The sequence below is a fragment of the Bidens hawaiensis genome, unplaced genomic scaffold (assembly GCF_021521415.1).
Source record: "Bidens hawaiensis isolate Kalapana, Puna unplaced genomic scaffold, B.hawaiensis_p1.1 tig00014352_1, whole genome shotgun sequence".
Lineage (NCBI taxonomy): Eukaryota > Viridiplantae > Streptophyta > Magnoliopsida > Asterales > Asteraceae > Bidens > Bidens hawaiensis.
In genome coordinates, this window is record NW_027492240.1 from 550,181 (window position 1) to 577,254 (window position 27,074).

Below are 27,074 nucleotides of genomic sequence, written 5' to 3' on the forward strand. Positions count from 1 at the left end.
CAAAATCTGGAAAAAAAAATTACAAAATAATTAAAAAAATATATATTTTTAGAAATATTTCAGATATCCGAAAAATCCAAAAAAATATCCGAAATATTTGAAAAATTATCCTAAATCTCTAAAAAATTATCCGAAATTTATCGGAAATTTATTATCGGAAAAATCTTTGTATTTACTAGACTATAGATATCGGTAAGGTTGTAACTAGGTGTGTTCAAAGTCGAATATCCAGACCTTTCGGATAGTGAATTTCACTATCCGAATCCAAAATTTCATATATCCGAAAATCTGATAAAATAATTATAAATTATAAAATTATTTAAAGATCTAATTTTAAAAATATTTATGATATCTGAAAATTATCCGAAATATTCGAAAAGTTATCCGAAATTTCATAAAATTATCCAAAATATCTAAAACTTATCCGAAATTTATAAATAATATTTATTATTCACTAAATCTTCCCCGAAAATTTTTAAAAGCAGTATCCTAATCCGAATATTGAAATTCGGATTCTAATTTTCGGATATTCCAGATACGTTTTTTATCTACAAACACACAAGGACTAATGTCTAACAAACCCAAAAGTAGAGGCCTTCCTTTTGCAACATTTCAAACAAAGACAAATCTTTTATCGGCATCACACACTCTCTCTTCAAGACTCTCAAAACTAAAACTAAAAGAGCTGTGATTCTCTACATACACAGCATCTTCTTCTTCTTCTTCTCCGTCACAACAACACGAATCACGCAACCTTTATATAATATAAACATTATTATTATTATTATTATTATTAGGTTTTGTTTCAAAATATGCCGCCGAATAAGTCGTCTAAATCGGAGAATAATAATAATAATAATAAAGAGTCTTCGTCGGTGTTGAGAGATCCGTACGACGTGCTTGGTGTAGCTCGTAACTCTACAGATCAGGAAATTAAATCTGCTTACCGGAAATTGGCCTTGAAGTAAGTTATTATTATTATTATTATCTAACTCATTTTAGATTTCTGTTAATAATTTTGTTACAATTTACTCAATTAGGTATGATTTCTGTTATTTTATGTGGTTATGTGTTTGTTAAATTAGTGATTTATGACTTGTTAAATGCAGATTTGAGTAATTCATTAATTAATTATGTTTTTGTTAGGCTAAAGGATTTATGTAATTATTATTATTACATTTGGTTAATTGGTTCTTGGTGCTAGGAGTGATTGAGCAAACATCGGTTCGGTTCGATTCAGTTTGGTTCTTGCCTATAAGGCCGTTCGTAGTGGCCGAGAAATGTGGGGCGATGGGGGCGATTTTGATATGGAACACCCCCCCTCCCCACCGGGCGACAGATGGGGCGATAAGGGGGGGGGGGTGAGTTTTACTCGCCCACTTTTATTATTATTATTATTATTATTTAATGTGTGTGTGTGTGAGATATATTTTTATGTATATATATATATTGAGCTACAACACCATTACACCCCTAAAACAAAAACCCACAATTTGCTGACTGGGCGCCACATGGCATAAAACACCCATTTTGTAGCCCCTCTACTACACATAGCCTAACTAATAACTGATTTTTGGTTTTTGGAAAATCCATAACTGAAACTGATAACTGAAGTCGGTTCGGTTAAAAGTACGTTATCTAACTTTAGATTTCTGTTAATTTTGTTAGAAGTTTAAGTATAACTTTCAATTTTGAAGTGGTATAATTTTGTTAGAAAAATTATGTCGAATTAAGATTTTGAGTAAAATTATGCATTCGTTAAAATTCGGATTTGGGTATTTGAGGAATTAATTATGTTCTAGGAAAAAGGATTTATGTAATTACCACATTAGGTTTTTTAATTGTAGTTTGTATTATTAGTAATTTGAGGAAGGGTTAGGGGATTACATTCTTATTTGAACGGAATCCATAAACCCTCGCCCCCTGTCGGGTTGAACCCGGGATTAAAGCCCTGATTCGTCCCTTCACGGGGTTAAGCTCCCTGTCGGTTAGGTGATTACATGGTTTAAGGAATACTTATTTTAGGGATATTTTAGGGATAGGTGATATGGAGTGCCTTTAAGAACCAAAGTGCATAAACATTTCTAAGTAATGTCGAGCTCGAGCTCGAAATTAAACGAGGCAGCTCAACTAGGCTCGAGCATGATTTTGAAGTTAAACGAGCCGATGTTTGCTCGGCCTAGTTAAACGAGCCGATGTTTGCTCGGCCTAGTTAAACGAGCCGATGTTTGAAGCCATAACTGGTTTTGTATTGAATATTGTACAAGTGTTTTGAGGCTGTTATTCGGTGCTTAATCTTAAGAAACTGTCAACCCTATGATATGATTGACAACAATATAGTAGTTATTTTCTAACAAAAGTTCTTTGTATAACCAACCTTTGCTATGCTTACCAAGTACCTTACAAACAGCGAACGTGAATTGGTTGCATGAAGGATTTTTCTGTCGAAATAATCGTTTTGTGTTTCGTTTACAGTTTTATCTTAAACTTAAGAGGACCGTATTTGTATCATCTTATGTATTTGAATGTACCCAAGGATAAGAAATTACCACACTCCTCATTTTTGCCATTATATGTTTCATTTAGTATTTTAGAAAGAGTTACATCTAATAAATGTGCTCAATTTTTTTAATAAGTTATTTTTGCTTTTTGAGATCATATTAGTCTGCAATAAATTCATGTACTACTTTATTTATTGGCGATGAATTTATGTTGATACTGTATCATAGGTACCATCCTGACAAGAATGCAAATGATCCTAAAGCAAGTGACATGTTTAACGAGATAACATTTTCCTACAACATATTATCCGATCCAGATAAAAGGCATCAATACGACACTGCTGGTTTTGAGGTCAAGTTCTCTATATATTCATGCATATGCCATCAAATAAATCTAAACAATTTACAGTTTGCTTTTTATTTTTTTAGTATATGACTTTATGTTGACACATTAGTCATGGATGCAGGCTGTTGACAAAGAAGGCCAAGATTTGGAGCTAGATCTTTCAAGCTTGGGTGCTATGAATACAATGTTCGCTGCAATATTCAGGTTTTTTTTACAACAAAACGCTCATAAAACTTTTTTTTTTCTGTCTTAGAGGTGGTCTTTCTGACAATTTACTTATAAATGGAACGGTTTGGGTTGTATTTTATCTCAAGAACAGGTCAAAAGTCGCCCGTATATTATTAATAACGCGTAAATCATCCAATTTTTTTATGGTTCCAAGATTGTAAAAGTTATAATTGCTAACCTACTTATTAGTTATGTTTTCATGCAATGCACTCATAACTGAAACTGTTTTTTTTTCATAATTATATTCCTAAACAGACAAAAAAAGTTGTTCGACCCATACTAAAAATGACCAGTTTTGACCAATTCCCCGACTCATCCATCTTGTACCTCTACTTTTGTTTATTAATTTGTATGCTTCCAGCTGCCTTAAGGTTTTTATAAAATGCATATAATTGCAGCAAACTTGGAGTGCCCATAAAAACTACTGTATCCGCCACTTTGTTGGAGGAGGCACTAAATGGTGCAGTTACTGTTGAGCAAATTACGTTAGGGCAACCTGTTGCTCGTAAGGTAGGCTAACCAGTAACCGCTAATGTTTCTTTATCTAGTTTTTGGTTTGAATTCATTTTGTCTTTTCAGTGAAAACAGATTGTTTTAAGTAATTGGTTATCTTTTATTTAGTGTCAACATGTATCCAGTCTCTTTTATACCAAATCTGACAAAAAAAAAACAAATTAGATGGCGAATATAAAGTTATAACTTGTACATATTACATGACAAAATGTCCTTCCAGTATTGGTCATTTATAAAATTTTCAATTACATAATAGTCAAAAGTAATCAATGCTATTTTTGTTCACCACAGATTATAACTTTATATTCGTCATCCAATTTGGTTTCTTGTCAAATCTGGTATAAACGAAACTAGATACACACTGATTGGGTCTATAAAGTAGTTCAAATATGAAAAAACTTTATAAGTAGGAATATATGATATTTTTAGTGATTCAAAAATTTAAATTTCGTTAATACCAAATCTGACAAAAACCAAATTAGAAGGCGAATATAAAGTTATAATTTGTACGTATTACATGACGAAAATGTCCTTCCATTATTGGCCGTTTGCTAAATTTTCAGTTACATAATAGTTATTATACTATATTATAACTTTATATTCGTCATCCAATTTGTTTTATTTTTATCAAATTTGGTATAAATGATAATAGATACATATACTGGGTCAATGAAAAAACTTCATAAATTGGGTGTCCTTATCCATTTTATTTACTATTAAGTTGGTAAATATGATATTTTTCGTTATCCAAAAGGTTAGATATGATTTTATCAAATTTAGAAAGATATGTGAAAGTTTGAATGCTAAAACCTGTTGCCTGTTGCTATAAAATAAATAGAAAGAACTCTTGCAAGTGACATTATATTAATATGAATATTTTGCAAATGGTGCAGGTTGAGAAGCAATGTGCTCATTTCTATTCAGTCAAAATAACAGAGCAAGAAGCGCAAGCTGGATTAGTTTGCCGAGTGCAATCATCAGACAAGAGCAAGTTTAAGGTTAGTAATCGATTTATTTCTCGACAAACTCATAATGTAGATTGATTGACATTTATGATTAATTTTAAACTTCAAATTCACCAGTTAAGATCCAGTTTTGAAACTCTACTAGTCTACTGTATATCATATTCATATAGATAACGTTTTGACCTATTCACTTATATATCGGTTGACTCATGTTATATTTTTCTTTTAACGGGTCAAAAGTTTCTCAGAGTGTACATTTAATTCTTTACTTGCAAAACTAGTATGTACATTTAACTGTCTGATATAAGCATAATGTCGACGCCCTGCTTGCGGTGCGTGCATATAATGTATATATGCGTGAACCCTCAGGTGGGCAAAAGTAAAATTGCACTAATTTTGACATTATTTTACTAATCTCATGAAAATAACGTTAAAAGTGGCGGAAGGTTAATCAGGCATCATGTGGTGGCGTTGATAGCCGAAAGACAAGGGCACATGCACCAATCAGCCGGTGTCCCGATGATTGAGTGCTATGTGCCTTATGTCCAAGGCTTGATGCAAAACTACTATCGAGCCGGGGGTCTCACCGGAAGCAGTCTCTATATCCCTATGGGATAGAGGTAAGGCTGTCTACATCTTACCCTCCTCAGACCCTACCATAGCATTGCTATTGGTGGGATATACTGAGTACGATGATGATGATGATGATGATGATGATGATGATGATGATGATATAAGCATAATGTCTTGTGTTTACTCAAAATCTTTTAACTTTGTGCAGCTTTTGTATTTTGATCTGGAAGAAAATGGTGGATTGAATCTCGCTCTACAGGTATAGTGATCATTACTCAATAAAGATATTTACTTAGATTTTTTTCGTGCAACAACCGAACTTTAGAAGCTCAAAGATCGTTTTTAGCTAGCGAGGCAAAGGACAAGAAAAAGAATTGAACTTCACATTATTTAAGCAACTTAAGTTATAAAGAATTTTGCAACGAACCTCTTTTTGACGGCTTTTACCTGATGAGGCGTTTGTTGATGCCATGCTAACTACTACATCAGATGCCACATGTGTAACAAAATTCTTAGGATTAAAAAAACTAAAATTATTGTTATTTACATGCTTGTGAAATGATACTTTTTTCAAAACTATGTTTAAGCAATAATTATTATATATCAAATCAGATGTTTTAAAACGACAGACAAATATGCCACGTCACAGATTTTAAAAATAAGAAAATCAGCTATTGTACAGAACCGCTGGATTTTTCTTCATATTATAGTTCTAACAATGTCCTAATTTTTAAAATTAAAACTATTGCAGGAAGATAGTGCAAAAACAGGGAAGGTGACATCTGCGGGAATGTATTTTCTTGGTTTCCCAGTCTATCGACTGGATCGACCATCTCATTCAGTGAGTAAATATTAATCATCCTCTACGTGATTGTGACGATTAAACGTGTGCTTAATTTCCATAACTTTATTCTCTTTAACTTCCTGTCCATCTGACGCTAGGTGGCATCTGCAAAGGATCCAGATGCTGCCTTCTTCAAAAAACTAGATGGATTTCAACCATGTGAAATAAATGAAATAAAAGCCGGGGTGCACACATTCGCTGTTTACGGTTAGGTTTCTGCCTATTTGTCAGTTTAAATGCAAGATTTACTTCTCTCAAAATATTTTGATAAAAGAGCGGTAAATTTGACCCGTTTAATTATGAAGAGACCTATTTAATATGGTAACACGTGGGTTCTTTTGATCATTATAAAGCTATTAATATAGTTGTCCGTTTTCTTTTGTAGGTGACAATTTTTTCAAAAGTGTAAGCTACACAATAGAAGTGATCTGCACAGCTTCTTTCACGGAACAGAAAGAAAGTCTACGGGAAGTTGAAGGTCAGATTTTGTCAAAACGATTTGAGCTTTCAAAGTTTGAAAGTGAATATAAAGAGGTTGGTTAATTTTGATTTGCTTTATTAGTCTTTTAATTGACAAATTAAAATATGTTTTGTTTTGATTTGAATTAAATGTTATATATCTACAGGTTCTTGCGCAATTCACGGAGATGACCAGTAGATACGCTCAAGAAATGCAGGAGGTAAGTTTTTAAATATTATCACATCTTAGTCTTAAGGGGTTGTTTGTATTTGCTTGATAAAACACTAAAACACCCCATCATCTATTGATAACAGAGAAATAGGAATGAGCATTTGATACCGATACCATACCGAACCGGTCCCGTACCTATAGAATTGGTACGGTATTCGGTACCCACTTTACCAGAAATTCGGTATCGCTATTTTCGGCACTGGTGTTGGTATGAAACCAATATCATATTGAGAGAAACATTTTGTAACGAGTAATTGTCCACCCGTATCATACCAAACTGGTGCTGTACCGATATTTGTTACCTACTTTTCCAGAAATTCAATATCAGTATGTTCAGTACAATACTGGTATGGTACCGATGCCCTGTAGAGATGAACATTTTGTAACGACTAACATTGCACCGGTACCGAATATGTACCGATCTCATCCCTACAACTAAGTAACCTATAAAATATCCAAAAGGAAAAGAAATGGTTTAAGTCATTTTACATGAAATATTATGTAAATAAAACTATTAGTTTTTCAAAATTTAAAGCCTACATTGTCAAACTTGAGCTCAATTATATAGCCAGTACTTTTTAATTCGGCTCAATTGTAGCAAGGTTAATATTTTACAACTAGCAGTTGCGAGCTTTATGAGCCAAGTATTTAATATTCGAGCTTGACTCACAAGACTACTACAGTAGCTTGAACTTGATTTGCAACACACCTCAAAAGTTTAATTATAACCCCTGTCCCCTATGTGTATGCCTTAGTAGCTAAAGGCACAAGACACGGCCGAGGCGCAACAAAAATTATATAAGCATAGAACATTGATAATTAAATACTAAGTAAAATGACTATAAAAACCAGTCAAGTCAAACAAAGTTCAAACATTTTTAAGCTGTTTGCCAGTTTAAAATTTCGACCTGTCCGTCCAGGCGCCCGCCTATGACAACATAATCATATACAACATAGTGTTGCAAACAAAGTTGTAGTATTGTCAAATAAAACAAAAAAAGCTAAACTTATTGCTAATTTTTATATTTTTGACTTTTGTAGATTGATGACCTTCTTAAACAAAGAAACGAGATACACGCCTCGTACACAACGATCCCACCAACAAAGCGCAGCAGTAGCAGCGGTCATAGAATTAAGAGACGAGGTGTGTCAAAGCAGTCAAAAGAAGATGTCGGTGTGTCGAAGCAGTCAAAAGAAGATGGCCACCAAAAGCAGTCATCAGGGGACAGGATAAAGAAGAAAAAATGGTTCAATATTCATGTAAAGGTTGACAAGAGGAAACCTTGCTGAGACATTTGGACATTTTGATATGACATCAGAATCACAAAATGCGGAATAGAGTCTATTGTCGGAAAGAAAACAATCTATTGCATTGCATTCTGGTTGTACATTTTGCTTCGTTTCGAATACAGATTTAAAAGTTATTTATGTTCATTATGCTCGTGAACGAGTAAAAAGTTTTATGTAGGCCCTAGGAGTATTTGATCATTGTTTGTAAATTTGTTCTTGATATGTTACTTAGTTCAGTTTTGTTTCTTATTAAGTTTCAAGATGTTATGTAAATTTAAGTATCATTTATTACAAGACACTATTGTGTGGTAGCGACTAGTTGATCATGTTATTTAGGTATATGTAATTTCAAACCTTAAGCAAAAGATTATAAAAGTTTGTTAATTAAACCAATAAAAGTTTAGATTATAATACAAACTGTTGAATGAATTTTAACAAATTTCTAGTAATCAATCTTCTTTTAATAAATCTATAAATTAAATAAATTGTCATCCATAATACTAAAAAAACTATAAATAAAATAAAAGGTCAACTTTTAACAAACTTTGTTTACCTTCGAGCCGGGGGTCTCACCGGAAGCAGCCTCTCTATCCTTATGGGGTAGAGGTAAGGCTGTCTACATCTTACCCTCCTCAGATCCTACTATAGCTTTGCTATTGGTGGGATATACTGAGTACGATGATGATGATGATGATTTTAACAAACTTTGTTTACCTAAGGGTAGGGTTGTTCACAAGCTGAGACGAACCGAGCAAAGGCTTGCTCGTTTCTTGGCTCGTTTACAACTGAACCAAACTAAACGGCGGAAATTCGAACCAAGCGAAAACCAAAACGAACCAAAATCGAATCGAGCATTTTTCGATCGAGCATCGAGCATTATTTATTTCTTTTTCACTTTAAAATTTTCAACAAGAAACAAGTTTAAAGGTTGTATATTATATATATTATAAATAAATTAGTAGTTTTTAAACAAACGTGTAATAGATTGTAAATTTTTATTAAAAGTAAGTTTGAAGTGAGATAAAATGATCATGTAAACAAACTTATAATATTCTAAAGACTTGAAGGGAACAAATAAAACTATAAATTGACGGAATAGGAAAAATTTAAAGGGGTTAAAAAATTGTAAGCCTATATTTATGTGTTTTGTCTATATATTTATATATTTGTTCATATATAATTATATATAAAATAAATTAAAAATATTCGAGCCGAACCGAACCAAGCAGACCTTTGCTCGTTGCTTGGCTCGTTTGCAAACCAAACCAAGCAGAGCAACTCATTTACAATCAAGCGAAAAAACGAGCGAGCAATTTCCGAGCGAGCGGCGAACGAGTTCGAGCGACGAGCGGTTTGGACGGCCCTACCTAGGGGAGGCGGGGGGTAGTCTCGGGTAAACACATGCGGGTACCTCAGGTAATTCGAGAACACCACCGCCACCCTCTGTTTTTTGAATTCGGGTTGTTAAAACGGGTTATACAAGTATACAACCCGAGATTGAACAAATGATTTTGTGTGTGTGACGGAACACTATTCAAGTAATCATCAATAACAAAGATTTATAGATTTTTAATAACTTAATATACCATGGCATTAGCTTCATGTAGAGTTAAGAGACACAGAAGACATCTTAAGCTACAACGCGTTTAAACTTCTACTCTTTACTTCATTAACAGACTAAACCACAATTTCTTTCAACTAATACTCGCTAATCAAGTAATCATTTACTAAACTCATATCTAAGCTTCTTGTAAAATACTGTAAACATCGATTAAAAGACCTTACTTTGCAAAAGACGAGTTACTCGTCTGACCATTCTTTCTGGACCATTTCGTCCCTATCAATGAACCGTTCTAGCAATTCTTTCTCCTTCAAAACTAAGCAATTTGTGTCTTTACCAAACCAGTCATAACGTCTTTTAGCGATGTAGTCGTACGCAAGATCGCGTATGGGAGTTGGTATGATCATGAGTGTGCTCAAAGCTGAGTATGGCAATGGCAAGTAAGATAACACTTTCAGTGCAGCTGAAAAAGAAGATGATTCCGAATGTTACATGTAACAATATAACATTAGCAATAGTCTGTAGAAAGATAGAATAATAATTACAAATAATAGCATTGCTAACCAGTAGATCCTTGGTGGTATTCATAGGGTCCTTCAATAAACAAAAACCGACGAAGAACATCCTCACGATCCACACCACATATCCTCAAGTACGGTTCAGCAGCCTTGGATTGAAGACAGCAGAACTTTATTTTCCTGTGTTTGTCTGCATTAATCACTAACTTCACCCCTGCATAAACAAAATAAAGATGGCACATAAGTTTCTTGTGAATGAATAAACTGAGTATGCATTGTAGCCTATTCTTCTAGTTCATTAGTAATCAATCACCTAACAAGCTAAAGATCATTGTTCACAAATTGTAGGCTATTATGAACTTAGGTCAAATTCAACGGTTTTTAACGCTCCTAACTAAAACTATGAGCTATAGTAATCAATAACACTGACTTCAAACATTACTCAATCAAATGTATCAACAATTCAGGTAAAAAAATTTTTCAAAAATACAAAGAAATTGTGTTTGAATTGTTACTCTTCCTTCTGGTTATTTTGAACTTAGCAGCTACTAGGGGTGTGAACGAGCTGATCCAAGCCCGAGCTCGGCTTGTTTTTGTTGGGTTATGAAGGCCTTTGGGCCGGTTTTATTAGGAGGCCCAGTTTTGGTTTCTAATTATGTTTAACCCTAATATTGTTTATTATATATATCCCATCATGTAATTGTAATCTTTGTTCTGAGCTAATAAGAAAACCTAGTTGCAGCCCGTGGACGTAGGTCCCCTCGCGGGGACCGAACCACGTTAAATTCTTGTGTCGTTTATATTTTCGTTTATGCGTGTTTATCGTTGTGCATGTGTGTGCTGTTTCGCTTCCGCGCGCCGCTTTGTTCCTAACAAGTGGCATCAGAGCTTTGGCTTGTTGGACACACGGTTCGTTGCACTGGTAACGATTTCGCAGAAGGTTTTGGTTCGAATCTGTTTTTTGGTGATTAGGGTTGGGTAGGTCCGTCACCGTGAATAACTCTTGGAGATCGCAGGGTTAATTTCTGGTTCGTGTTCATCAGTGATCGACAGTCAAGATTGGTGGCTGTCAGGCTGAGTTAGGGTTTGACTATTTATTATCAACCGTAAATTAGGGAACCGGGTTTTGTGAAGACCATTTAGGTTCGGGTTCAGATTTGTTTGCAAGAGATTAGTCTGAGGTAACTTTATATAGTTTATTTACAGTTAGTTGATTTATCGGTTATTGCAAGAGCAAATCGGTTTATTTGGCAGTGTTCTGTTGAACAATCGTCAAGTTTAGGCCCGTGCCCTTGTTGTGTCTGTTCACTGTTTTCGATTTGTTCTCGTTTGTTATTGTTATAACTGAAGACGAGGTGGTTATGATCGGAATGTTGACGGTTATGGATTTTGGTTGATTGGTTTGTCATGTGAACTTGGATATAGTACTGGTGATGGATAAACTTGGAGAAAATGGAACCAGCGGGTGTGCTGGTGACGGCATAAGTGAAAAAAAAAATGAGGTTAGTGGCAAGTCATGTAAACTATTGCTCGTTTGGATGATCTTTCGGTTAGGGTTTGAGTTAACTGATCGTGTGTACGGTCATAGAACCCTTGGTACCGCTTGATTTCATGAAAGTTCTACTGTTGTTATAGCTGTTTGCCTGTTAGCTGGTTCGAAACTGTGATTATTACTTCTTGTTCGTTTGGAATTGTGAAGTTATATCTTGTTTGGTGGTGATCAGTGGTACACCATTTGAGAGGTTCATAATCTCGTGTTGGGTAAAGTTATTTGCCGGGATAGTACGAGTGGGGTTCATCTCATGGAGTGTTGGTGTGGCATGGGTTGGGATAACAGAAACAGTGGGAGTTGGGCATAGTCGACTTGATAGGTTGCGTAGAGGTGAGACATTTTAAGAGTCGATGTCGAAAGGTTTGGAATTCTGCTTTTGAGAATGTATCTGAGGTTGATGCATTGGGACTCAGTGAAGGCGGTGACGACTCTTGGGTTCAAGATTATGGTATGCTTTATTTGTTACTCACTTCAATGAAGCATTGTTGAATCTTTTAATTAAAGACTTTTGGAAGATACGAGTTTTTTTTTTGTATCGTCGGAAGAAGTGAACCAACTTCCGAGTTATAAGGTCTTGGCTCGCTGAATCGGGTAGAGCTAAGGGGTTTCAGTTTGCAGACATGAAGCCTAGAGCCACGAGGATGTCAGCTTGAGCGTATTCAGAGGTCTGAACATGTTCGGGGTTTTGGTAACAGTGGGAGCACGCAGGTGTGTTCTAGGTTTGTTTCCAAAGGGACGTTGGGTTCGGAGGACCAGGAATCCGAATGTGAAAATCTCTCCTAGTATAGTCTGCTGATTTGGAGAGTGTTTATCCTCTGGAAGTCTTTGAAGCCGGTTGTGTGAGTAAGTGAGGGTCGGTTAAGATTGAGGATGAGTCATTGGCGAGTTTTGTCATGGCTGGGTCTGGGATGACCGGATTGGAGTTCTCGGGAGCTTCAATAGGCCTTTCAGGTAACTGATGAGAAGGGCGGATGCAACCAGGGTGTGGATTGGTAGAAATCTTAGTTTGTTCCTAGAGAACTGGAGGCTTGGAGAACTTCTTTTGTTGAAGTTTTAGCTTGTTCTTGGAACTGGAGGCTTGGTAGATTTCTATTACTGAAGATTACTAGAGTTACTGGATGAATGAGATTGTTATATTTACTTGGATGGCAGGCTGGAATTTATCGCAAGGCCTTCAAGTGGGAGATTGTTGGGTTATGAAGGCCTTTGGGCCGGTTTTATTAGGAGGCCCAGTTTTGGTTTCTAATTATGTTTAACCCTAATATTGTTTATTATATATATCCCATCATGTAATTGTAATCTTTGTTCTGAGCTAATAAGAAAACCTAGTTGCAGCCCGTGGACGTAGGTCCCCTCGCGGGGACCGAACCACGTTAAATTCTTGTGTCGTTTATATTTTCGTTTATGCGTGTTTATCGTTGTGCATGTGTGTGCTGTTTCGCTTCCGCGCGCCGCTTTGTTCCTAACAGTTTTGACTTACGAGAGCTTGAGCCTGGCTCGTGATTCTCTTTTCAAGCTTGAGCTCGGTTCGTTTAATATTTATTAATTAATTTATATACGTGTTTAAATAGTTTATATAATTTGGGAAAAACCTTAAACGAGCCTAAGCTCAGCTTGAGCTTGTGAAGTACCTTAAATGAGCCAATGCTCGGCTCGAGCTCAGTTGTGCAGTGTGAAATCAATGGATGTTCAAAAATCAAACTTAAAAATTCACAAGGCTCGTTGAGACTCGACGAGCCTAAACAAGCTTCTCAGACAAGACTGGAGCCCGGGCTCGATAGCTCAACGAGCTTTATTTTAGGCTCAGGCTCGGCTTCAGCTCGAAAATCTCAGTTCATTTCGAGCTTTTTTTCAATCCAATCTTGAGTAGCTTGACTGAGTTTGCACCCTTAGCAACTATACTACACAGATCTCATTAAGCAAGTAAGGGCTCGGATATCTAACCGTCAATAACCCTAAATCCGAGCACTATTTAATCAATTTCACAAACAGTTCAAAAGCAAACTAAAATCAGATCAAACTTTAATCGGAAGATTACATATTGTACCGAGCACGCAAGCAAAATCATAACACGATAGAATGAATTGAGAATAAATAACACTAAATTTGAGCACTACGTAATCAAGTGTACCAGCAATTTATAGAAAATCAACTGGCTACACTCAGCAAACTAGAACTATAATCTCTAACCTTCAACATCAGCAGTCATAATCCAAACATTATTTGATCAATTTCACAAACAGTTTATATAATTTGTAGATTATTATAAACTCAGTTCAAATTCAACATGTTCAGATATTCTAACACTCCTAACTAGAACCAACATATCTAATATTCAATAACACTAAAAATTTAAGCATTACTTAGTCAAATGTAGCAGCAACTCACTGATCAATTTCACAAACAACAAAATTTTTCAAACTAAAATCGTATAGAAACATTACAAACTGCACACAAACAAATTCATAATTACAAAACAAATTGAGAATATTCACCTCGGTGACACAGATGACAAACGCCGTCGTATATCACAACTCGTGGCTGTAGAAGAGTCGGTAGCACACTAGACTTCACAGCTGTAGATGCTACAGCTTCATCATTAAAACACACATCCTCCGCCGCTAATTCGACCGAAACACGACCGGAACTCATCGCGTCACATTTCTCCGACGATGACGTAACAAAACGCCGTAAATTCAACCGTCTCGCCCCTAACTCGCAGGAAACATAACCGGAACTGATTACGTCACATTTCTCCGGTGATGACGTAACAACACGCCGTAAAGTCAACCGTCGCGCTGATAACTCGCCGGAAACACAACCGGAACTGATTACGTCACATTTCGCCGGTGATGACGTCACAAAACCTCGGAAAATCGTCCGTTTCGCAGCTAATTCACCGGAAACACAACCGGAGCTGATTATGTCACATTTATCCGGTGATGACGCAGCAAAACGCCGTAAAACCAACCGTCTCGCCGTCGATTCACCGGAAACACAATCGGAACTGATTACGTCACATTTCGCCGGTGATGACGTAACAAAACGCCGTAAATTTAACCGTCTCGGAGCTAATTCGCCGGAAACAAGACCGGAGCTCATCGCATCGTTAAAACATACATCATCCGCCGCTAATTCACCGGAAACACAACCGGAGCTGATTACATCACATTTCGCCGATGCTGACGCAACAAAACGCCTTAAATTCAACCATGTCGCCGTTAACTCGCCGGAAACACAACCGGAACTGACTACATCACATTTCATCAACGACGACGCAACAAATCGCCTTAAAACCGTCGGTGAACAGTTCCTTAGCTTAATAATGCGCATCATAACTGTTAATTCAATCACATTTACTCAATTAACAGAATCAATTGATGAATAGAATAGAATAGAAATAATTAATTGTACAGATTGATGAAATGAAGGTTACGTGGCCTCCAAGCACGAGAAACGGAAACGATCGAGTGTGTTATGCGTCCGTTGTTCGAGAAACGTATAGTGCGTTTTCAACCGTTGGATTAAAGTGCTTGTGGATCAAACGGTTACCGGACCACTTGCTTACGTAATAATACGAATATTATTATTGTGTGTGTTAAATCAGTGGTTGCATTATGATATAGAAAACATGGGATTAACCGGTTAACCTGTGTTTCTTTGACGGTGTATCTTTCGAGCAAAGTTTTCTTTTCTTCGGTTGTGAGTAGTTGATGCTCGGGAACTAAAACATGATCTTTAACATTCACCAGTAACTCTGCTTCCTGTACTTAAAACAAAATTATATAAATACCACTAGAAGCAGTAGCATAATTAGCATTTGCAGCTTATTTATCGATCAACATGTTAATTTTTGTAAGGGTAATTATGTAAGAGAATATAAAAACGACATACTTGGTTTCTTTTCACGAAAAAGTCCGCTAACCAGATTTTTATTATTGAAGTTCTTAAACATGTGAAATACAAACAGATGCAAGTTTTGCCTTTTATTCTGATATAAATGAACCTGTCATTGTTATATGTAGTAATTATTAATTATAATTTAAAATTTTAAATCATGTTTTTGGAGGTTTTTGTAATTGTTATACTTGTTATCTAAACTAAGAGCTTTATATGAAATCAGCTGTTGGCCAAAAGGCCCGGCCCGGCCCGGGTACTAGCGAAAAAGGTTATAAAGGAGACTGCAATGATGAGGCCCAAATTAAAAACAAAAAGGTTCATACAGACAAAAGAGATGCAAAGTTTATTAAATTTTATCAAATACATTTTAAAATATGAGCATCTTACAGGGTGTTTGGGATTGTTGCGTATTTAAACCGCTTATTTTCTTTGTATATTCCATAAGCAGATAAATAATTTTAAGTGTTCGCCTGTTTGGATGTAGAAATATGTTGATTTAATACGCAGTTTGAGATTACTTACTTCAAACTATTACTCTTGGTGGATTCAAAATAATAAAGTTTACTCTTAGGGCGATTTAAAGTTTAAACCGCTTTCAATAAACTGATTATCAGAATCTGCTTATAACTTTATAGACATAAGCTAAAGCTGTTTAGTTATTACTTTACCATATTAAATATTTGCTAACACTAATAAATTACATAATATGCAAACTAAGCATAGTGAAAGCAGCGATTACCTGAAAAACTTCCAAATGGAATTTTGTAGCGATCTCACTCATGCAGGTTCGGGCAAAAGGCGTCAAATTTTCTCGAACAACCAAAACTGCTCGAAAAACGTTTTCTGATTTCATTCGTTCGGTGTAAGTCTTCAAGGTTTTAACACCAACCTTTGGTTCCTCAGGAAAGAAGACATAGATCTGATTAATAAAACAGTAAAAAGTTAAAAATTAAGTTGAATTAAAGACTATATATTCAACAGATAAAACAGGCATCAAATGCCTCTAAACATTAATAGTGTGTGCACAGAAATGACTTGTAGTTACAAAGTTCAGCACTAAAAACCATTAAGATGAAAAATGTTAATATATATATATATATATATATATATTAGTCTTTATTAAGTAGGCATCTTAACATTAGCCACTTTTCAATGGATAGAAAGATGAACATGAGGAAAAAATATCATGATAATTCAGGATTTCATGCAGTAACTGGCAATAAACCATTATTTAAAAAGCACCAAATTTCTTTTAAATATTTATGTTGCACGTCTACATAAGGTCGTCCCTGAGAATCCTCGAAAATCCTAGGGCCCAGGGACGAGAATAAAACAGGGGCCCGTGAAACTTTTTTTATAAATTAAAAAAATTCTAGCAAAGTAAATAACAAGATTTGACTGCTACTTGAGGCAAATTTTCTTTCACAACTAAAAACTGTATACAGGAATTAGAATTGAAGTGTTTGGTTCGAATAGACTTTATCCAAAAATGCCCGCCCGTCGAATCAATAAGAAAACAAGTTCTAAGTTTGAGATCAATGAATAAACCAGAACTAAGATGATACCCTTCTCGCTTGGTGCCTAAAGCGCACTATACTCCACTCCAACAAATGAGAGTTTGGGATTCATTTTTCTTCCGTTTGAATTTATTTCAGTAATTCTTTTAGTTGCGTTAATCAGCTATATTTCCATAAAAATGGATTTTTGAACATGGCAAGAAAGTAGGAACAATAAGGTTTTTTTTATTTTTATAAATAATCTTCATATATTAAATAAAAGGATCCAATTACAATAGAGAGGTGGATAAGCGGGCAACAAGCTGCACCACCACCCCCTTTTGAATGGCAAACCCGATCAAACTGAAAACAAAGTTATAGCTCTTTGGCGTCGACAAGTTACTGTGCACGACCCCTTGAACTCTTTTATGTTATATTATTATTATTATTATTATTATTATTATTATTACATGAAATAATCATCAAACTCAACAAAGAACTGAAGTGCTGAATAAATAAAGCATATTATTTTTCACCTGATCAGAGCTGTCATTAGCTTTAGCCTTACTGATAAGGAGATCTTCTCTTTTCATATTCTCACCATATTTCCTCAACAAATCATTCATGTCCATATTGATCTCAAACTCTCCAACCAAATAACCTCTGTCTCTCAGCATCTGCATCACAGTTCCCTGATCCTAAATAATCGCCTGATTTCTTCTTCTGATAACGCCATCCTCGTATAGTCTTTATACCACACAAGCTAGCTAAGTTAAACAATCAAAAATTTGAAAAAAAAAAACAGTAAGATCACACATATTTCACATAATTACTTTTATGTGAATGATATTAAGAAAACTATCTGTGAGCTCATAGATTATGCATTCGATCCATAAGATTTAAACTTAAAACAATTATCTGTAAGATCATACAATTAGCATACATACGTTTATGTGTATGAAAAGTTAAGAAAGCTAGCAACATCTTGAGGACATTGCTAGAGTTTATGACTATACAAATTACTAGTGGTGCAAACAGGCCGAGCCGCTGCCCGCTCACGAGCTACTTGAGGTCAAATTGATAAAAAGCTCGAAGCGAGCCAAGCATTTTGAGCTTAAGCCAAGCCCGAGTCTCAGATAAAACTTGCATAGTTATCGAGCCAGAACCCAAGCCTTGTATGGGAAGCTCATTTTGGCTCGTCTAAAAACTACACGAGCTTGAGCCAATTAACATATTTTCTCAAAATAAATAAAACTAATAAAAAATGTTGTTAAATTAACTAATTAAATAATAATAAATAATGAGCTGAGTCTTAGCTTGAAAAAACTAATCGCAAGCCAAGTTCGAGCTTTAGAGAAAGAGCTCGAGCCTAGTCAAGCTCAGACTCAGCTCGTTTCCACTCCTACAAATTACGATTACACGCGACTATATATACAAATTACGATTAAGTTTTACCTCTTTTGGCTCATTTAAGGTACTACACAAGCTTATTAAAGGTATTTCTCGAAATGTATAAAACATAGATAAATTAATTAACAAATAGCAAGTAGCCGAGCCAGAGCCAAACTCGAGCTTTAAAAGAGCTCTAGTAAGTGAAAATGAGCTGAGCTCAAGCCTAGTCAAGCTCGGCCTCTGCTTACGACTAACTAACAACATTGTGAAAGTAATCACATACGTACTTTTTACTTTTTACGTGTGTGAAAATAAGAAAACTAATTATGTTTACAACTATATAAATTACGATTACGTTATGTTACCGTTACATTCTCATATCATATCTTATTTATTTAGGTACGTAGCTAGGGTTAATTTGCAACACGTAACAATATATCATGCAACCAAAATTTATTTATTCAAAAATTCAAATGATCGTACGTACGGATCACACATTACATACTAATTATAATGAATGCGGATGAAATAATCGTTTCATGTAATAATAATAATCAGACTACGATTTGATTGTTGAAATCGATAGAGTAATAATAATAATAATAATAATAATAATAATAATAATAATAATAATAATAATAATAAACGATAATGAGAGACGTACCGTGGAGATGGTGATGAAGTGTTAATCAGCTGCCCGTACGTAACAACTTGTTGATGACCGATATGATTTGTGCTTATTTATAGCTAAAAACGTTTGAATGAATCTGTTTTGGCCCAATGAAGGCATATTTTGAAGCGGATTGGACTGTTCAAAGCCCAGTTAATTAGTTGTGAAGATGTTAAACACTATAGGTGCAAATACAGGTTAACAGTTTTGTAATCGGTTTCTCCTATACTGGTTTGTTAACTGGCGAAGCTTGAATGAGTGTGTGTGTGTGGTGGGTGGGTGTGTGGGTGTGGGGGGGGGGGGGTGTTTGACTTTTCGAAAGAAAAAGGGTAAATTTACACTGCTGAGCAAAAATACAGGGACGGGGCCACTAATCTTAGCCCATGGGTTTGTTAGCCTGTTTCGGTTACAATTCAGTTAACCAGATTCGACTTACACCTCTAGTTAGTCAGCACTCGACAATGGTATCGAAATTTGACGATTATAAAAATAAGATTCAAGAAAAGTTATTGCACGTAGATTGTGTTTCTCTTTAAAAAAATTTAAAATAAGTTCACATGTATTTTAGTAACCAATTTCTCATATACATGTTTGTAACCAGATTCGATTAACGCCTCTAGTTAGCTAGCACAAAACAATGGTATCAAAAATTTGACGATTAAAAGAATAAGATTTAAGAAAAATTATGACACAACTTTACCGTAGATAGTGTTTTTCTTTAAAAAGATTTAAAATAAATTCGCATGTATTTTTGTAATCGTTTCTTCTATACATGTTTGTAACCAGATTCGATTCACACCTCTAGTTAGTTAGCACTCAACAATAGTATCGAAAATTAGACGATTGATCAAATATAATTTAATAAAAATTATCTTACATAGTTTTAGAATGTGTATTGTATATATAGTGTTTTCTCTTTGAAAATTTTTAAAATAAGTCCACAGAATTTTTTTTCTATTTTTAAACATAACTAGTGGCAACGCGGGGTGTAAAACTATGTATTTACACATCCGTTCAACTCGAAAGCATTAAGTTACCACCATCACTGCCTTCGGTCACCTTCCCCTCACCAGCATCAAGTAACTTTCATTAATCATTATGAAAACCGAACAAAAAGTAGACGCAAAAAATGTTGAAGCGCACGCGTTTGTTGCGTCGTGTTAACACGCGAAAATTAGACCGAAGCGTAATATATAGAAAAAAAATAACCAAGTCAACTTAACATTTACGTGTTGCGACAGAGCCGTTAAACGGGAAAAATGGGCATAAAAACGATGAACCACACACACGCGTTGCAGCGTGTTAACTCGTTAAATTTAGACCGAAATGTTAAACAAAAAAATTGTAAAAAATCACAGGTATAGGAGACCAAAGTTGAAAGTGGAAAGATGTTAAGGGTTAAAACCAAAAACAAATTTATGACATATTTATAAACTATGGAAATTGTTGGTGCCAAAAATATAAAACAAAAAAAAAAGAAGAAGAAGAAAATTAGATAAAATTAAATACAAACTAAGAAGCTCAATGTGCAAACCTTCAATGCCAACTCCTTCCAAATTTGTAATTATATAAATATATACTTGATGAAGTAACCTTCAAGTGTACTTTTTATATGCATATGTTTTTATTATATAAAATAGTATAATGTATAAATTTGTAACTAAATATGTAGAAAGTAATCAAATTTTTGTTTCACGTCACTAAAAGCCCCACATATTTGATGTCATGACTTGAGCATCAACGTGAAGAGAGCTATCGTTAATTAGACTTGTAACATTGTGAAAATAACCTGTTAGAAAGTATATGAGGTTGGATCCCTGCTTAACATTCTGTCGATCAAGTTGGTATGCATAGTCAATATAGACACTAGCATGCATAGATAGACAACTACCATTAAGTCTTGCTTCTGACATTTAGTTGTTATAGGCTTATAGCCGGTCTTAGATCTTAATGAGTCAGTCGATAAAAACCTAAGCTTACTAGACTCAATCCAAGGTTATGGTACCATCTACACATTAAAATGATAAATAGTGTTCGGTGTGCAAGAATGACAAACACAATTAAATTGACAATAGTGAGAGAGAGTGAAAAACGACGGCTTAGTTAGTCAGTGAAATTAAATCACCAATTACACAAAAGAAATACATTGAAATTATTCATCCGCAGCCCTATTTTTCCTTTTCATTCGATTTCTCTTTCTCTTACTTTCTCGACACCATCATCATCGCCGCCACCACCACAAACTAAAGATTAGTTTCATTACCATAGGCATGGTTGCTGAAGTAGCTAGACACTTTCAGGTCAGATGACTGGGGAGATACGAGTACTCGGCATAGCCAAGGAGTACCCGTATATAACTCGCTCAAGTACCCGTACTCGCCACCTAGACCGATTTTAACAACATTGCCTATATGTTAACCTAAACCAAAAAATTAAATAATAATGATTCATTCCATCAACTCATCTATCCCACTACTCCATACCAAATCCAAACATGGATCCGAATAAACTAGGGACGCCCAAATGATACCGTTCATTTTCGGTACCCATCTTTTAAGGTTTTGGGTTTGGTACAATTCTAGTATCGGTATTTTAACGATCGTCTGCCTTCATATACCGTACCATACCAGTAGAGTACCGCACCAAACATTTTCAATACCGATACCGATACTCATTTTTGATAATATCTAGAATAGATACTTTCGATACTGGTATAAAACCGGGCCGGAGTCAACTAATAATAATAATAAAAAAAGAATTACCATTAATGTCTTCATGCTCCTCTTCAATCTCCCGTCATCTTCACTCTCACCAATCACCGACAATTACAAAATCCCCAATTCTCCTCAACACATTCAATCTATCGAAACCCTAATTTCTAATTCCGTACACAATTAACCTATTCGATTCATATCAATTACCAGAATCAAATCCACCGAGTGTAATTAGCCTATTATGGAGCATCATTCATCTCCTAATCTCTTCGAACGACCCAAATTCACCAACCCTAAGTCTCTTACGGTCAAGTGGTTCAAAGAATGGTGAGTAATAGCTAAATTCATATGGTTTAGAGCTTTAATTACATGTGTAATTATGTATGTAATTATGTTTGTATGTGTGGGTTGGTTTGTATTTAGGGTTTTTGGTATGCACACCAAGTGTTTGATAAAATGCCAAGGTTAGTTTTTATCGATAACCCAGCTAGGGCTTGTTTATCGGTTCGTTTACAAACTGAACCAAAATCGAAAGTAGTATTTTTTTTAGCGTTTTTTGATCGAGCGATGAAGGAATTAGTTAGAGATAATGTATGTACCGGAAAACAAATTAGTAGCTTTTAGACAAACTTGTAGTCGAATTTCTATAATATACATGAAAAGTTGAAAACAAACTTCTAGTAGCGTGAGAACTTGAAACGGGCAAACGAAACTATGAAACTATGAAACCTAAATCCTATAAGGTTAAGTGGTTTAAAGAATGGCGAATACTAACTAAATTCATTTGTTTTCGAACATTAGTTGCATATGTAATTATGTTTGTATGTGAGGGTTGGTCTGTATGACTGTATCTAGATTTTGATATGCACACCAAGTGTTGATAAAAGGTCAATGTTATTTTTAATTGATTACAAGTAGGGCTGTTCACGGGCCGAACCGAGGGCTTACTTGTGTTTGGATTGTTTACAAACCGAGCCAAAATCGAAACGAGCATTTTCTTCGCATTTTTTGATTAAGTGAGCGTTGAGCGAGTTTCCGAGCATTACTTATTTTTTTATTTAACTTTGAGTGTTTCTTTAAGAAACAAGTTTGAAGTTAAATATAATGTACCTGAAAACAAATTAGTAGCTTTTAGAGAAGTTTGTATTAGCTTCTCCACGACAACTTAGTTTTTACAAAGACAACCTTATCTCTACATACGTTTCAATATAAATTTATTAAAATCGAGCCACTGTAACGTGTGGACAATCTTTATTAACTTTGTGTTTTATCAACGTTCTCATTGCAACACGTAGACTAATGTGTATCAAGATTCCCGCTGCAACGCACGGAAACATTTTTCAGTCTACTTTTTATAAGAAAGAAGTTTGAAGGTATAACTTACATGGAAACAAACTTCTAGAGTTCTAGTAGCCTGACAACTTGAAACGAATGAATGAGTCTATGAAAGAAATTTTGAAAGGGTTTAAAAAATTTTATGTGCCAATGTGTGTATATATATAAATTAGTTCGAGCCAGCCGAATTAAACCGAGTGCCCCTTTTCTTGTGCTTGGCTCGCTTACACACCGAACCGAGCCGATGTCTCATTTACAAACCGAGCCGAAATCGAACGAGCACTTTTTGGGCGAGCATCGAGCGGTTTGGACAGCCCTGATAACAAGCACGTTTCCTTAACGATTTCCCTCCTTCACTTCAGTATCTGAGCTCTAAATATCTGCATATTGAATATAATTTATAGAATGGAGTGTGGAAACTGCTTGGTTTTAGGGTTTTATACTACTATTTGTAGCTGCTTGTGTGCATTTTAATGTACATTCTCATGAGTTTTGTAAAGCCCGGTTGCTAACCTGATCAATGTTTGTGCAGGGTGCCACAGGATGTAGTGACAACAGGCGGCAAGTGCTTAGTTTTGAAATGGGTCACAGGTTAGTATTATTAAATGTTTGTTCACATATGTGTCTCAACTCTCAACGGAGTTACAGTCACAACTATGTTCACTTTAAGCTCAATGGTACCAAACTGACAGTGATGTATGCAGCTGAGGCATCCTAACAGACCGGTAGACTTGAACCTTGTTCCTACATGACCCGATCAATTCGATCGGGCACTCGCCATCTATTTTCATTGTTCAACTATAGTGTTCACACTTCACATGACATTGGTGACCAAGATAACAAACAAGTTTTAGGGGGTGTTTTCGTGTTTGGAATTTGCATTTTGGACATGATAATTTGATTAATGTGGTTTGTATGTCACGGTGATTAGTTTTTAATGTTTGGATAAACATATTTTGTTTTTGGTTATTTTAGGTGCGTGTAATTTGCTTTATATAAAAAAATGACCTAAGCTGAGAATTTATATATTTTATAGAATGTGCCACTTTTTTCACAAAAAAAGACTCCATTTTTGGTCATTTATCTATTAATTTCTTAAATAATGAGATATCCAAACATTCAAACATTTTAATGCTTATACGCTTATATTAGGGTAACATTAGCTGTTTTCATTAACCAGTTTTAGATTGCCTATTTCAATTATTTTTTGCTGATTCAAAACTGCAAATTTACCCTTTGTAAAATAAGTTGTTATCATGAAGCTAATTATCTTCTTAACCATCAGCTGTTTAAATAAGCAATCCTAACGGATTATTCACTCCAATTTAGCACTTCTATGCTCTTATCGTATGATTTATTGTGTTTAAGATTAATGTTTTCGTCTTTTACAACCACAGAGGCTCAATTGAAAGCCATAAGAGAAAAGGCAAAAGAGGTCAGCCCGGTATTGGCCGAACCCGAACCTGAACCAACAACCGAAGTTCTTTTCCTTTGTAGCTATGAAGGATGTGGAAAAACGTTTATTGATGCTGGGGCGTTAAGAAAGCATTCTCACATTCATGGAGATAGACAGTATGTGTGCCATTATGAAAATTGTGGAAAGGTAACACTTTTATCTAATAAAGTGAAAACATTTAAATTTAATTGTATTGTTATTAGATTATAGATAATTGATACTATCAAAATTCATTTGCTTATCTTGTAGAAATTTCTGGATAGCTCAAAGTTAAAGAGGCATTTTCTTATTCATACGGGCGCGAGAGATTTTGTTTGTCCTCATGAAGGTTGTGGTAAGGTGATAACTGATAACTTTCACTCCATACTCTCTAGTCTCTAGCAGCATGCTATGTTACTATATCTTTAAGTTTATATTATTATATCTAATATTAGGAATGCAGAATGCTTAAATTAACTAATCTTATAATCTATGATTCCTGTATGACAATAATGCAGGCATTCTCGTTGGATTTCAATTTACGGTCACACATGAAAACTCATTCTCAAGAAAATTATCATATCTGTCACTATCCTGGATGTGGAAAGAGATTTGCTCATGAATACAAGCTAAAGAATCACATTGTTTCTCACCATGAAAAGGTCAGTTTTTCAGGATTACATTTTGACTTTAGGTCAACGTTTGACTTTTCAAAATTGCATTAAAGAGCGATATGTGACAAAGTGACACCACTCTCTTTGTTTTATGTCTGTTGAAATTTATTAGTTGTAATGTAGGTATTGAAATTTCTTGAAACTCTTTTAATTATGTCAACTTTGGAATAAAACCTTGGTCAGTTTGACCTTGATAGTCAAACTGTATAAATGCTTTCTAAGATAAAACAGGTTCACTCACTTTATCTGTTTTGAAATACAAGCTTGACTTTCATATTAGGTGTTCTTTTATGAAAGCTTCCGGCAATTTGTATTAGTTTTTAAACAGAGAATCGGTCTGTTTGACTTAAAAGTAAAAATAAGTAGAAAGTACTTATATATGAGTTGATTAGGGTTATGTTTTTTTTTTCTCAAATGAATTAAATTAAAAAGTAGCTAAAAGAAACAAGCAAATGGGTAAAACGGGTCAAATGTTACCCATGGTGTATATTTAACATGTAAAACCTTCTATAGATCATTTTCTTTGAAAATTTTAGATTATTATTTGCATAATATAACTTTTGTAACCACAGATGGCACACTAACTGTAAATAAAACAGTGTTACAAGCTGGCCCGACCCATTTCGACCCATTACGAACCTTTATCACCTCTAGTCAAACTTTATTCATATGTTTCATGATATGGTAATATGGTATACACCCATGATCTTAATATTTGTAAATATTTCAGCAGAACAACAATAACATGATGGTCGAAGCACCCGTCAAGTATATCCACATTCAACCCGTAGAAAAACGGCCTCAAAAGTCAACAAAAGCCGTGACCACATCTTACGCACCATCACCCGATCGCCCATACGCATGTCCATACGAAGGGTGTGTGAAAGCGTACATTCATGAATACAAACTAAATCTTCATTTAAAAAGAGAACATCCGGGCCACTTCCCAGAAGAAAATACCAAAAACGCCCTCGTATACGAAATGGACGCGGGCAGTGATCATGACGGGCAGGTGGCAAAACGAGCCAACCTTAAATCACACAAACAAACCCGACCCAAACCGGATATAAAACTACCACCAGCTAAAGTTATGAAACAAAAGGGCCCGCTTGTTAATCATGGTTTACCAAGTGTAGTTAACAAGCAACCGTGGGCAGCGGGTAAAGAGTTGTACGAGGAAGAAGACAGTGAAGAAACTGAAGAAGAGCGCGATAACGGTGGTGAAGATCGATGGGGGTATAGAAATATTAATAATGATGAAGATGACGACGATGAAGATACCGAGTATGAGGATTAGGATCACCGTCGGTTTGTTGAGTTTTTATATTTAGAATATAGAGTGAACCGATTATGTTTGCGGAATGTTGATTTTAAGTTTGTTTAGTACTCTTAATAAGTTGTCTAGTTAAAGACAACTAGCTTATCTGATCGATTGCGGATAGTATTACATTGATCTGAACCTCTAGTTTTTATAGCATATTTAACTATTTCTCATTTGAGTCTTAACACAAATTAAACTATCGGTCAATATGAGTAGAGGTGCGTAAACCGGTTTAAAACTCAAAACCAGTTCGGTTTGGTCAACAAAAGTCAAAATCGATTTATACTCGGTTTTGGTTCTGGTTTTGACCAGTTTTTTCCCGGTTTTGGCTAGTTTCGGTTCGGTTAACCGGTTTTGGTGGAGAAATTTGCAAACTGGTTCCGAACTTATGTTTTAAACCGGTTTCTACATATTTGGTTTCAAATCGGTCCAGTTAAACGGTTTATTTGCCCACTGCTAAATATGATAGGTCCACCTTGGTCAAAATCCATTACAATCAAACCAAATTGTTACTTTGTTAAAACGGTCTATCTTGACAAACTTATTACGGGGTTA

At 35.1% G+C, this 27,074-nt stretch overlaps 3 protein-coding genes and 1 pseudogene across 5 annotated transcripts; 2 read left to right on the top strand and 2 right to left on the bottom strand.

Annotated features, from left to right (window-relative positions):
* Positions 1–680: 680 nt before the first annotated feature.
* LOC143546487 (chaperone protein dnaJ 16-like) lies at positions 681–8,259 on the top strand. Its single transcript, XM_077038150.1, has 11 exons — positions 681–964; positions 2,730–2,853; positions 2,969–3,051; positions 3,474–3,585; positions 4,482–4,586; positions 5,335–5,385; positions 5,878–5,967; positions 6,069–6,177; positions 6,356–6,504; positions 6,597–6,650; positions 7,703–8,259. The coding sequence occupies exons 1-11, from the start codon at positions 813–815 to the stop codon at positions 7,949–7,951; spliced, it is 1,278 nt and encodes a 425-aa protein (XP_076894265.1). The 5' UTR covers positions 681–812; the 3' UTR covers positions 7,952–8,259.
* A 1,261-nt stretch (positions 8,260–9,520) lies between these two features.
* On the bottom strand, positions 9,521–14,937 carry LOC143546458 (uncharacterized). Its single transcript, XM_077038126.1, has 3 exons — positions 14,078–14,937; positions 10,077–10,244; positions 9,521–9,975 (listed from the first exon to the last, which is right to left on the bottom strand). The coding sequence occupies exons 1-3, from the start codon at positions 14,916–14,918 to the stop codon at positions 9,752–9,754; spliced, it is 1,233 nt and encodes a 410-aa protein (XP_076894241.1). The 5' UTR covers positions 14,919–14,937; the 3' UTR covers positions 9,521–9,751.
* A 193-nt stretch (positions 14,938–15,130) lies between these two features.
* On the bottom strand, positions 15,131–17,714 carry LOC143546476 (DNA-directed RNA polymerases II and IV subunit 5A pseudogene; annotated as a pseudogene). The gene is made up of 3 exons (XR_013137593.1): positions 17,515–17,714; positions 16,222–16,401; positions 15,131–15,346 (listed from the first exon to the last, which is right to left on the bottom strand). The product of XR_013137593.1 is annotated as a DNA-directed RNA polymerases II and IV subunit 5A pseudogene (transcript).
* A 4,125-nt stretch (positions 17,715–21,839) lies between these two features.
* LOC143546459 (zinc finger transcription factor YY1-like) lies at positions 21,840–26,497 on the top strand. 2 transcript variants are annotated; one of them, XM_077038127.1, is made up of 6 exons: positions 21,840–22,081; positions 23,622–23,680; positions 24,487–24,692; positions 24,795–24,884; positions 25,043–25,186; positions 25,929–26,497. In XM_077038127.1, exons 1-6 carry the CDS (start codon positions 21,996–21,998, stop codon positions 26,493–26,495), a joined length of 1,152 nt encoding a protein of 383 aa, XP_076894242.1. In that variant the 5' UTR covers positions 21,840–21,995; the 3' UTR covers positions 26,496–26,497. The 2 variants fall into 2 exon arrangements, with proteins under 2 accessions (XP_076894242.1, XP_076894243.1); XM_077038128.1 differs by having other exon boundaries at positions 25,932–26,497.
* The last annotated feature ends 577 nt before the right edge of the window (positions 26,498–27,074 follow it).